The sequence below is a fragment of the Electrophorus electricus genome, unplaced genomic scaffold, assembly GCF_041902795.1.
Source record: "Electrophorus electricus isolate QZ-2024a unplaced genomic scaffold, ASM4190279v1 Scaffold354, whole genome shotgun sequence".
NCBI lineage: Eukaryota > Metazoa > Chordata > Actinopteri > Gymnotiformes > Gymnotidae > Electrophorus > Electrophorus electricus.
The window spans coordinates 14,504-27,257 of NW_027658643.1; the positions used below are offsets into that span (position 1 = coordinate 14,504).

At 44.1% G+C, this 12,754-nt stretch overlaps 1 protein-coding gene and 1 long non-coding RNA gene across 4 annotated transcripts; one reads left to right on the plus strand and one right to left on the minus strand.

Annotated features, from left to right (window-relative positions):
* The first annotated feature begins 5,514 nt into the window (after positions 1-5,514).
* On the plus strand, positions 5,515-12,452 carry LOC145655815 (mediator of RNA polymerase II transcription subunit 13-like). 3 transcript variants are annotated; one of them, XM_081709302.1, is made up of 4 exons: positions 5,515-6,223; positions 11,226-11,460; positions 11,922-11,980; positions 12,258-12,377. In XM_081709302.1, exons 1-4 carry the CDS (start codon positions 6,158-6,160, stop codon positions 12,330-12,332), a joined length of 435 nt encoding a protein of 144 aa, XP_081565428.1. In that variant the 5' UTR covers positions 5,515-6,157; the 3' UTR covers positions 12,333-12,377. The 3 variants fall into 3 exon arrangements, with proteins under 3 accessions (XP_081565428.1, XP_081565429.1, XP_081565430.1); XM_081709303.1 differs by lacking the exon at positions 11,922-11,980 and having other exon boundaries at positions 5,518-6,223; positions 12,258-12,452; XM_081709304.1 differs by lacking the exons at positions 11,922-11,980; positions 12,258-12,377 and adding an exon at positions 11,604-11,746 and having other exon boundaries at positions 5,520-6,223.
* Positions 11,262-12,389, minus strand: LOC145655816 (uncharacterized). The gene is made up of 2 exons (XR_014121732.1): positions 12,294-12,389; positions 11,262-11,964 (listed from the first exon to the last, which is right to left on the minus strand). It is a non-coding gene; the product is annotated as an uncharacterized LOC145655816 (long non-coding RNA).
* Positions 12,453-12,754: the final 302 nt, after the last annotated feature.

Genomic DNA, 12,754 nt, shown 5'->3' on the forward strand with positions numbered 1-12,754 from the left:
ACACTATATGTCATCCGCTTTACATTGTGTCTAATAAGCAGTGTTACATTTTCTCTGTCCTATACCACAGTCTGAGCAATTTTCTATAAATCATTATCCTGGAAACTGAAGGTTATCACCAGGGCTGCTGCAAGATGGACTTAATGAGTGTGCAACCATCAGCCAGAAAATAACATCTGGATCTCCATTTATTTCGGCCCAAGAAAGTATCCTACCTACTGTCAAGGAATGAGAACTGGACCAACTCCATGTCCTTAATGAAAGGATACATCAACCCAGACTGTGACTCCAGTGCCTACCACCTGGCTAGACGAAGACTCTGCCCTTGAAATTCACCCAAGCAAGGGGACTGCCTCCAATTGCTTCATATTTAATTGGCAATCACTGCACCGGTGCAGCAAGAAGAAACTGCAGTGTGGGCAAACCTCTGCCTGTCTCTCAGAACCTGCAAGGATGACACCATTTGACCTTTGCGGTCGTTGGTGTCCTTCGGGGCAATGAAGGAGTAGACTGGGCCCAACATGTGTGGCTGGCTGATTGTGTGTCTGGAGAACATGTGAGCTGGTTTAGAAGCTTCGGGGCTCCGCTGAGGCCGTTGTTTCTAGTGTTGTTTCAGGAAGCCACAAGAGAATATTTTATGTACTTGCTCTGGAGGAACGAGTATCATAAATGTCAAGTAGTGCTAATGACTCTTTTTCAAATATCTTCTTAGATGAGTAGCAGGATGATTTATGGCTATATAAATCATACATTTGAAAGAAATTGCTCTTTGGCCTGGCTTAAATATGTGTAGACATATTTCCGTCAAGTCAGCTAGTGCAAAAGACTTCATGCTTTATGATCTAACCCATGTGAGAACAATAAAAGGCCCAAATAAACAAATAAATAAAACGGTAAAATAAACAAATAAAACCCATCTGTGGGGCTCCTGTCTTTTTTAAGGCCTCTCCCCACTTCCCCTAAAAGGGAGAAAAGGGTAGAAAACACCATACCAGCGGTGGGGGGCCCTTTCGTCAATTCAGAATTCACAGTGACTGTATTAATCCCATACTGCTTCCAATGATGATAAAACCTTTATACAAACACTTTTCTTCCATCTGCCCACGGGGGGGGGGGGGGGGGGGCACATCAGGGAGCGGAAGGAGGGATGTGACGGGAGGGAGGTGAGAGCTGGGGGGAGCAGAGGAGAGAGGTTTCTTGACAGTGCACGGCTGTGAATAGACTGCAGCAGAAAAGAAAAGTGTGTCAGATCGTTTAGCAGTGGGGATGTTCAGTACTGACTGTGTGTCTCTGAGAGAGAGAGAGAGAGAGAGAGAGAGAGAGAGAGAGAGAGAGGGAGAGAGAGAGAGAGAGAGAGAGAGAGAGGGAGAAGAGAGAGAGAGAGAGAGAGAGAGAGAGAGAGAGAGAGAGAGAGAAAGAGAGAGAGAGAGAGGGTGCAGGGGCCATGCAGAACATCTATTTTCTCATTTGCCACACGGCAAAGAGGCCTCCATGTCTTTACTCCATGAGAAGTGAATGTGTGTACTCAGACTGGATTTGTACTAAACTGACTCCTGTTCAAGCACTGGTTCACGCTTAAAGTACAGAGCACACACAACACTCCTAACAAGCTCTAAAGGGCACACATACCTCACTAAAAGTGATCCTGTCCTGCTGATTTAGGAGCAATTTTAACTGTACAAATGTTAATTCTGGTGATTTAAAGAAATGCTACAAAACTGAGCAGAGATCAGGGTTAAAGTTCATTTTTCACTGGCACTTGGGGAATAAACACTGCTGTCTGGTGATCCTCCACACACTCACTTAGATTCACACCCATCCCCCTTTGAAAAAGAAAAAAGTTTCTAAGCAAATGAAGCCTCTGCATACGATTTGCCCCATACTTCTGAGACAACAAAAAGGGGCCCTGTGGCCTCCAGAGCTCCCGGAGCGCGCCTGAAAGGACCCAGAGCTCTGTGGAGAGTGTTGGATTGACACAATCGGCTACGGTCTGGGGGAGAGCTGTGTGTCCCTCGGCCACACGTAGAATAGTGCCAGGCGTTCGGGCCCGGCTCCCCCACACCTCCTGACGGCTCAGCTCGGAGGACGTCTGGCTGAGAGGACCGCCTGTACTACCTCCCAAACAGGCCTGCTCGGAGGGTAGCGGCTCTGCGCACAGCTACAGCTGGGAAGACTGACGGGATAAATGTCATGATTGTCATCAGTGAGAACCTCATGAGAGCAGCACTGAAGAGACCTGCTCTGTGGAGACCTGCTCTGAGGAGACCTGCTCTGTAGAGACCTGCTCTGAGGAGACCTGCTCTGAGGAGACCTGCTCTGTAGAGACCTGCTCTGAGGAAACCTGCTCTGTGGAGACCTGCTCTGTGGAGACCTGCTCTGAGGAAACCTGCTCTGTAGAGACCTGCTCTGTGGAGACCTGCTCTGTAGAGACCTGCACTGAGTGCCAACCTGAGCAGCTCTTCGACAGAACTGACACAGCCCCCATGACCCCCCACAGATCGAAAGGATGGGATGGAAAGTGCTCTGATTTCTGTATGTCTCTGACATGATTACATAAGATGAAACAGTTTAATGCACTCTTGTTAAAAGCATTTTCATTATGGACTATTAGTTACAGTAGTGTATTATAAAATAGTCTATTCTATTAAATATACATATTCTATTAATATAAACATTCTTTCTGCTTCCTTTGCATATTTAATGTATTTTCATTTGGACTCTACTGTTTGAATATCTCATATCTTAATTGGGGGCAATGTCAGAGAAAAATAATTGTCTAAGATTAAAGTATGTTTTGTGTTTGTCTTTTGTGCTCCAGTGTATGTTTTGTGTGGATGTGTGTGTCCCAGTGTGTGTTTTTTGGGTGGATGTATGTGTTCCTGTGTGTTTTGTGTATGATTTGTACGCGTTCCAGCACATGTTTTGTGTGTGCGTATTGCGTGTGTATTTTGTGTGTGTTCCAGTGTGTTTTGCATGTGCGTGTTGTGTGCCTGTGTGTTGTGTGTGCATGCCTGCCTCAACTCTGTGTGTGTTTATGTGGAACAGCCGTCAGCAGGCCTCTCTGTTTGAACACGCTGGCCTGTTGACCCTCGTGATCACTTTCTCATTCGGTGTCTGGTGAAACCACGATGAAGGATATCAGCACTTGGCCTGTGTAAACAGTACGGGCTGCTGCTGAACACCAGCCCAGCCAATCCTGGGCTTCCCCTGCTCACACTACTCATGTCTGGGACCACACCTCTCCCAGCATGAGTGGGGCAGGCTGACAAATGCTAGATGGGGTCTGTCTGTCTCTCTGTCTGCCCCCCATATGTGTGGGTGCTGGAGCTCTATTACGCAGGGGTTAAACAGTGTGAAATGCAACCAGTGCAAAACCTGTTAGTGTGTAGCCATAAAAACATGACCTCCTGTGGTGTAGAGATTCCCACAGATCACTTGTAGAAGTTTCTTCTGCGATCACACCCTCCTAGTCCAGCTTTAGCCACAATTCCCTTTCAAGCTGACATGTATAAGAAAGCAAGAGAGCGGTTGCTCTTTAGAAAGGGCACATGTATGACAAGTTGTACTGATCTACATGACGAGTTGTACTGATTCTTCCCAACAGCAATACCTTGGAACAAATTCCATTTTGCTCAAGCTACATAAATTACTGACAAATTCTCAAACTATATAAACTACTGAAAAGTGTTTCAACTGCATTGACTACTGACATCTGCTCAAACAATATTGCCCATTGACAACGAACACCTTGCCCAGGTTTATTTTCACAAATGTGTCACTTTAAAGTAATCTCAGGCAACCCGTAAAACTTTACAATCAGAAATTAAATTGAATTCTTAAGCCATTAATTCCAGTTATCCTGGTTCAATTTAAGCTTTGCTGAACACCTTTCGCAGCCATAAATAAATAAATTACATCCAGTATATTACTCATGAAATACACACAAGTGAGACTGGTGTGTGTGTGTGTGTGTGTGTGTGTGTGTGTGTGTGTGTGTGTGTGTGTGTGTGTGTTTATACAGCTTCTGATTGATTATCCTGTCCAAATAGAATAACAAATACAATGTATCCATGAATACAATTCCTTGCATATATCTCCAAAAGACTGTAGAGTGGCAGTTATTGCCATCATATTTCACCTTTTTTCTAAACACAGAAACAGTGCTGGATTAGACTGGACTAACTAAATTTAATCTCAGTTACAGTACATTAACCAAGCCTCAAAACAACTGCATTTCATGAGGTCCTTTCACTTTTTGAAATGGATTTATAGTGCAAGAGTTATAAGTTCTATGTAATAATTGCTTTATTAGTGAAGATGATCTGGTTTGTTGATGTAGACCTTAAATTTTTGTTAAGCAGAGGTCCCTGTGCTGGACTAAACTAAGTCTATTCTTTTAAGCCACAGGAGCCCAGTACAAGAATAACTCAACTACAGCTGTTTTCGGAAGGCCTAGCTGCTTATAAACCAAAAAATGCACATACTGAATTAACTAATATCATAATTGCATTAACAGTCATACAAAGAATATGGGAAAGTTTATCACCACACACACACACACACACACACACACACACACACACATGCACACACACACACACACACACACACACACACACGCACACACACACACACACGCACACCCACACACACACACACACACACACGCACACACACACACACACACACACACACAGCTGCCATATCTGTGAATGAGGTGTGAGTGCCTAGTCTGATAAAGTACCTCTATTACCATGTTAAGGTCTTTGGAATTTATCATCTGCGATTATGTGTGTGTGTATGTGAGGGCTCTTGTCTGTCACCAGTGAAAGAACTATTTTAAGGGGCCATCTTCAAAACCTTCACCTCTGTCTACTCTGAATGGACACCCTTGTTGACTAAAGCCTTGCTAAATTCACTTTGAATTCAAGGTTCCATCATTTTTTAATGCTCATATTTATATGACTCAATGATGAACATCTATTTGTTCAATAAAACGTAATATCCAGATTTCCTGGAAGTAGACCTCTCCAGTGGTCTCCTAAACTAAAGTCATAAAGGGCAGTGGAGCTCAGTGGTTAAGGTACTTGACTTGGTTCAAGCCCCACCACTGCCCAGTTGCCACTGTCTGGTCCCTGAACACGACCCTCAACCCTTAATTGCTCAAGTTGTACTCAGTCATAATTGTAAGTCGCTTTGGATAAAAGCCTCAGTGAAATGCTTTAAATGCAGTGCAAAACAATTTAACACAAGGATAATGCCAGACTGCGTCGGGTTCTCCTGTCGTGCTGCAGCTATCACTTTCTGCATCTCCATTCCTGTATTAAACCCTTACTCTTGAACGCGGCCGCGGGCTAATTGCATACGCTGATTTTTGCACCGTGTGCAGGGCTCCGTTGCGTGTGCTCTCACTAGGTGGTGCACTGCTAAAGACGGCAGGGTTTAAAGGCTCCGTCGTGCGCTCGCTCGGAAGCCCGGCGGCGGCGCGCGTCGCTCGCAGTGCCGTGGCCGCCCCTCGTGACCGCGCGCGAGCCAATCAGGCGCGGGAGCCAGAGTTCTCCCCGCGGCCGCCATTAGAGAAAGGAATCCGTGAATTCAGATGGAAACCAGCAGGGACACGTACCGAGAATATGGTCTGAGGACGAGCGGCTCGGCGTAGTTTCCCCGTCGTGTTTCGCGACGCTTTTTTTTTTTTTTTTTTTTTTTTAATCCGGGATGCTTTTTCGGTTTTAGCGCGGCCGTGGCGGCGGTGGCGGCGTAAGGAGGCCGTTTTAGCGGAGACCGTTTCGAGCTAAGGGGGAGGGGGACAGTTGTCTCTGGGCTCTCCCTTTTTTCTTTTTTTTCTCTTTTAACGCTGTTTTCGGTATTTTCACGTTTAATTTATCGCGTCGCGGTTTCAGGCTCGTCGACGGCGGAGGCGGCGGTGCTCTGAGTCTTCCCCCCCCCCCCCCCCCCACCGTTTCGGGTTATTATTGTGGAGGACGGAGGCGAGTCGGATGGGGCTGCTGAGACACATTCCCCCACCGATTGTGTAAAAATAATTCTTAGCACTGCCGACATTAGCCACCAACCCCCCCCCCCCCCCCCCCCGAAAAAATCCTTCTTTATTTCCCGGGAACCGTGACGATGGTGGGGTGTGCGACCGCGCAGTGAAAGGATGAGTTCTTGTTTCGTACCAAACGGGGCCAGCCTGGAGGACTGCCACTCCAACCTCTTCTATCTGGTAAGAGATTTAAAACTAAAGGGGACCGCAGCCATTTTTAACAAGAGCTAGCGAGTCTGCTAGCGTTAGCCGCCGCGTAGGGAGCAGGCTAGCAGGGCCCGGCTAGCAGGGCCCGGTACCGACCGGGCCTTAACCCGGCTGTGCGGGGGGTTTGGGTTCGGTTGGCGTGGGCTCAGTCTGACAAAGACAGAAAGAAGTTCAGTAGCGTTTTCGCACGTTTTTCGCCCTGGGATCGTGTCGTCGTCGTTGTTGTTGTTGTTGTTCGTCTGCAGCGTTGACTAGCTTGGGTTAAGTTTGTGAGATGAAGCAAACTTTACGTGCTCTCGGAGATAAACATGGGCGAATTATATAGCGGGCGGTGAATAGTACTTTCTTCGTTAGTGTCCTGAATGACAGTTTATCCGGACCCCCGTGGATCTGCCTTTAAAGTCAGTTTCATCTCTTAGTGAAACAATGTCTTATTTCTGTTCGGGAGTGTCTGGCTGGATAACGGCTTCGTGATGGCCAGGCTAACTCAGCCTGGTTTAGTTGTGTTGACATGTTTAACTGTTTCGGTCAGAATCACTACGGGATACAGAACACGGTGTGTCTTCACCTCGACACTGCAACGGTGCTGTCGGGTTTGATACAGAGGGTGGTGGTGTTTACAACATTATTAATACAGATTGTAGTGATCCCTGGCGATATGGGTGGTGTTTACAACATTATTAATACAGATTGTAGTGATCCCTGGTGATACGAGTGGTGTTTACAATAGTTGGTGATATGGGTGGTGTTTACAACTTTATTTTTATTCAGATGGTTGTGTTCCCTGGTAATATGGTTGGTGTTTATAACAGTTGGTGATATGGGTGGTGTTTACAACATTTTTGCACACTACATGCTTGTGCACTCAAGGCCTCACACAGAATTATGACTTTGAGTGCAACCCCTGGGCTGTGGACCTCCCTGTTTGCCTTTTGTTGTAATGAGATGCAAGAATGGCTTACTCGGCCGAGAACCCGTTTTCACCTCCTTTATTCATCATGAGACAAGTTGAATAAAGCATTTTTAAAAAGAGTATAGCATAACACATTTTCTTTTGTCGGAGACACTTTGTACCAGCGGATGTCAGTTTTATTGCTGACAGTTTAATCTAATTCTTCTATATTCTATCATGGATTTATGGAAATATGGTTTAGCTCTCACTGAGACCAGAGCTCTCCCTGATTATTCACGTAGAGCGTCTTTCCTCGTGCATGTTATAGTGTTCTATCCTGTTTTGTTTTTGTGAATGTAATTTTAGCACAGGGACACGTGTTAGCAATGCCTGGCTACGAAATGACATATACATAATGTAGAACTGAATATTAAGTTGCAAATCTGGTGGTAAGCAACACAAAATGTTTTTTAGCATACATTAATATATGATTAAATCGATTGGTCTTGTGTATACACCATGTTGTTGTTGTTGTTGTTGTTTTTTTTTTTTGGCAGAGCAGATCAGAAATTTTTAAAAGCAGCATATGAGAAGCTCACATGTCTTGGTCGATGAAACGTCACATGGTCTTGATTTCACAGCAGGCAGTGGTTAGTATTTTTGTCAACAAAGCACAGTACAGTTTCCTACAAGCACTGTAAAGCTTACAACAGCTTAAGTATTAGAGAAGGTGTTAAAGTGGTACTTTTGCTTACATTTACTGTGCTCTTTCTCTGATGCTTTTGGGATGGTGGGGATATTGAAAAGGCATGCTTTCACCAGGCTGTGCGCACAGGCATTTTAATGAGCAGCTTCCACATACATGGCTCTGACCCTTTGCACTGTGGTTGTAGTGTTTTTTTTTTTGTGTGTCTGTTCAGCAATGTTCAAGCCTGTTTGGTTTGTTTATTTTTGGCTACTAGTAGGGCAGTGTTGTGCCAGTATGCCTAAAATGAATCCAAAACGAGCATTTTGCTTGTTAAAATTGCCTAAGGTATACAAATGCTGAATTTGTTTGTTTAATCTCAAAAGACCTCTTTTGGAGCGTGTGCTGTAATCACACAATCACATTCTTTTAGTATAGTAGGGTGCTTTGGAGAGCTGTTTCATGGAACTTTATTGATGTACATTTATTTCGTGTGAACAACAAACCGGATTGTTTCAGTGTGGCAGAGTTGCCATCAGTTTGAGGAACAGTGGTTAGGGGAGGTGTCTGTGTGTTGGGGAGGTGTGGGTGGGTGTGTGTGTCTGTCAGGGAGTTAAAATGATTCACCTCACCTGTTGCTTTTTGCGATTTTCAAACAAGGCAGCTGTTTGCTTAGAGAGTAGTGCTAACATGGAGTGGGGTGCAGAGGGGTGACTGAGACTGTGATAGAGAAGGTAGCAGCTGAACGAAGGGAAAGGTCATGACCCTGTGATCTAGTCATCACTAAGTAAAATGGTCTGCACATGCCAAATGTCAAACTACTACCAAATTCCACAACCTTGTTAAACACTTAAATGTTCACATTCAGTTGTTTTTTGGTATTGTACTGAAAGAGTTTAAAATGGAGGAAATTGCAAGAGCTCAGAAGTATGTTGTCTAAATACAGAGTATTCCTGGTTTATCGTAATGTACAAGATGCTGAGATTCTCTGTTCTGCCATTTTGAAAAATCTGGCCTATTTTGAGGTTTCCTTTTAATTTTATTGTTTCTCTCTGTTTATTTTAGCGAGAGAGAGCCTGTAATCTCTTATTTTTCTTGTCCCATTAATATCCAAGAGCATTGCCAAGTGTTGGCAGTCTTGGTCTTGTTCGTTGCACCAGTAGGTCTTCTCGGATTGCCAGCTTGAGTGCCCCTAGTTCCTCTTGCACTTTGTTGCATCCAGATGTGCGTTTTGCATGTTTGTGCAGCTGGTTTTCGTCTCTGCTCATACAGCCAAGGGCTCAGAATATTCTCACAGGTTGAGAAGTAGCTACAGTAGTTTCAGTCAGCAACAGTCATGCTGTGTTAAGTTTTTTATAAACAGTTGAAGATATAGTCTCATCGTTCATTTGTTTACTGTTGCTGCATTGAAGTGGGAAAAAATGGTGTCAATAAAACATAAATAAAAAATCCTGAAAATTTTTCCTTGTTAATACAAAAAAGGTATTGCTCTAATTTATTTGGAGAAGGATGGTTGATGAATTGATTTTGCCTCTCTGAGTGTGTAAGGGACCCATCAGTCTAGTTTGAATATATATACAGGTAATTAAATTAGCCTCATATTGGGAGTACAAACCACTTTAGTATTGATTTATTAATGGAAAATGACCAGTGCTGTGTTACCAAATCTCCCTGGTTGTAAAGTACATTTAAGGTTCATTTTTTTGCATTCTTTCAAGCTGGTTGGTTACCTGGGAGCTTTGTCCACTCAGCATTACAGTAAACTAATCCACCATGGACACACTTACCTTAACTGGGCTGCTGCTGTTGTTGTTGTTGTTGTTGTTTTCCTGTTCATGGTTATTTATACACAGTTCTTTTTCTCTCCTCTATCAGCACATTTACCATTGTTGTACACCATTTATTAATGTAACAACACGAGGCAAAAAAACAAACAAACCCCACAACCAAACGACAAACATAAGGCGGACGATTGTGCTTTTTTCTTCTTTCAGCCTATCTCCCTCAGACACTCGCACATGCAGCCGTTCAGAGCAGATCAATAAACCCAGGCCTCAGCAGCTGTGACGGGTTTATCACGGCTCACATCTTAGAAGATTGGACGTGAATGTCATCTACTGCAGCAAAACAGATGGTCTCCTGGCTTTGGCCAGCTTGGAATAAGTAGTTGTGCAGGGCGGTGTATTACACATTTATATGTAGTTACTGATAATGGCTTGCTGATATTTTGGGCTAGTGTTTGTTGGGGGGATGGGGTGGGGTGGGGGTGTACAGACTCAGACCATGCAGATATCCAAGACCCGGCCAAGTCATGTGATCTTAGCAGGTGTGTGTGCGTCACTCATGTGCTTAAAGAGGATTTACCTGTTACCTGTTTACCTGCCAAAAACACCTGAACTACCTTTCTTACTGTTACTGTGCTTTATTTAGGCTACAATAAGACTATGTGAGAAAATCCAAGGTCTTCTGTTCTACACGTGTAGCTCTGTACCTTTTGTCATTCAGCATTCACTGTAGATACGAGCTTGTTACTTGGGCTTAACAAGTTTACCGTTTATTGTTAGCCTGCACTCTACATCCTATCGAAGAAGGGTGAGGGAAAGAGGACTCGACATGTTTTAGTTATGTGATTCCACACATTCCACTTATCGCACCTAAACCTAAATGCTTTTAGGTTTATTTGGGTATTGCGCTAAGGAAAAATGTGAAAGCCAGCCCATTTGGAGTTTCCAATCAAAGGCATGCAGCCGCTGACGTTTTGAAAAATTATTTCAAAAAACCTATGTTCCGTTCAATCCTAGCGCTAACACATTCAAGTGACATATTTAGGCTTATGTTCACGGAAGCCCTGCTGTATCCGTATAAAGTGAGAGGCTGCTCTCTGAAGAGGCTACTCTGCTGTGTGTGTGTGTGTGTGTGTGTGTGTGTGTGTGTGTGTGTGTGTGTGTGTGTGTGTGTGTGTGTGTGTGTGTGTGTGTGTGTGCTTCTGCGATATTGTAGCCTGTTTTATAATGATATTTACAAATTAAAAAAAATTAAATTCCTGATGTGTATTTTTTTTTGTTTGTTTGCTGTTCCTAAATAGAATGGCAGAAAAGTAGCCCTTAGGGAGTCTTTTATTCCTTGTTTCTTATGTCTTAGTCAGCAGTAGTCTGTGTGAGCTGCATGGATTATTTACCTGTGTTTTTTAAAGTGGTGGTTATTAATAATATCATTATTATTATTATTATGTACTCTACATTATTGTCTCTGAACGTAGCCTGTGTTGAAGTAAATTCTTAATATCAGCTTTATATTGGTTATTGGCAACATCCCTCTCCTAAAACCAGCATTGACTATAAACCAGTTCACAGGCTAACACAAACACTCCCCCCCCCACCCCGCCCCCTCTCTCCCAGGCTGATCTGACGGGAATCAAATGGAAGCGGTACATGTGGCAGGGTCCCACGTCGGCTCCGATGGTGTTTCCGGTCACGGAGGAAGACCCCATCCTCGGCAGCTTCAGCCGCTGCCTGAAGGCGGACGTGTTGAGCGTGTGGAGACGGAGCTTGCGTCTGGGCCGGCGAGAGCTCTGGCTCTTCTGGTGGGGTGACGATCCCAACTTCTCCGATCTCATCCACCATGAGCTCATAGGTGAGCAGGCAGGAGTACCTTGTGGTTGCAAACTGTCTTTGTGTTGTGGTCAACAATCTCTCTCTCTCTTTCTTTCTCTCTGTCTCTCTCTGTCTCTCTCTCATTTTCCTTTCTTCCTTTTTGGCTTCCTCTTACACCCACAGTTTTTACACACAGTTGACTTGTCTGAGTTCCACCTGAAGCAAAGTGCACAGTCTTGTCTACATTTGTTGCTAAAAGCAGCACTCTGTCATCTGTGGTTTGAGCAAGTTTCACTCTTTTAAGTGAGTGTTCTGCAAGAATGTGTTTATTACTGGAAACCAATTGTACCAGTTGTACTGAAATGCTCCAGATGTCTTGGTGATCAGTCTTCTGGTTTTTGAGTGGGGGGGGCTCGGTCTGGCAGAGAGACTGGTGTTGCTGTAGTATTTTTGAAAGTTTTGCCTATATAGAGATGGCTGTCATTTTCACTCGTCCTTCAGATGACCACATAAAACTCTACACCAGTTTTCTTCTCTACAGCAACTGTACAAGCAAAGAGGTACATTTCATTAAAAATATTGAATATAAAATCACCTTTGCCCAGTACGGGGTGCTTAGTCATTCCTTTGCATAGTGTGTGTTCACACACAGGTTATGACATGTTATGAGAAGTCCCTTCTTGTGTGAGTCCCTTCGTCTCACTTCTGTGGCCCACACATCTATAAAATCAAGGTCTGGTTATTTAAGGTCCAAAATGCATGACTGAACAGGTGTCTGTGTGTGCGTGTGTGTGTGTGTGTGTGTGTGGTTTGTATTTATTTATTTTTTAATCATAGAGATCACAGGAACCCGTTATGGACTGCAGTTCATACCTGAGTCAGAGATGTGATGGCTGTTTTGTTTTGTCATGACATCTCCAAGAAGCATCCTGTTAGAAATTAGAAAGCTCTCGGTTTCTGTCTTTTGCCATTTTACGATGGCTGAAGATATTGCCTCCATTCCATCGTTACTCATGAGAGGAGAAATGCGGCTAAAAAGAATGAGGGAGAGAGTTACAGAGAGAGGTGGAGAAAGAAGAAAAGAGAAACGGAAAGAAAATTAAGTAAGAGGAGAGTGGAGGAAGAGAGCTCTCCTGTCTGCGTGCCCTGTGCCCTGCGTGGCCCTGCTTTTGTGTCAGTAGATGGTTGGAAGTGGAGGCACACACGGTCCACAGAGACAAGAAACAACCCCATAATAACCCTGTTGCTGGGCAATATTGTGTATTATATTTCATTTAGGCTACTATTTATGAACATTTGCTTAGCATTAACCATGCTGCAAAGGCTCTTATTTT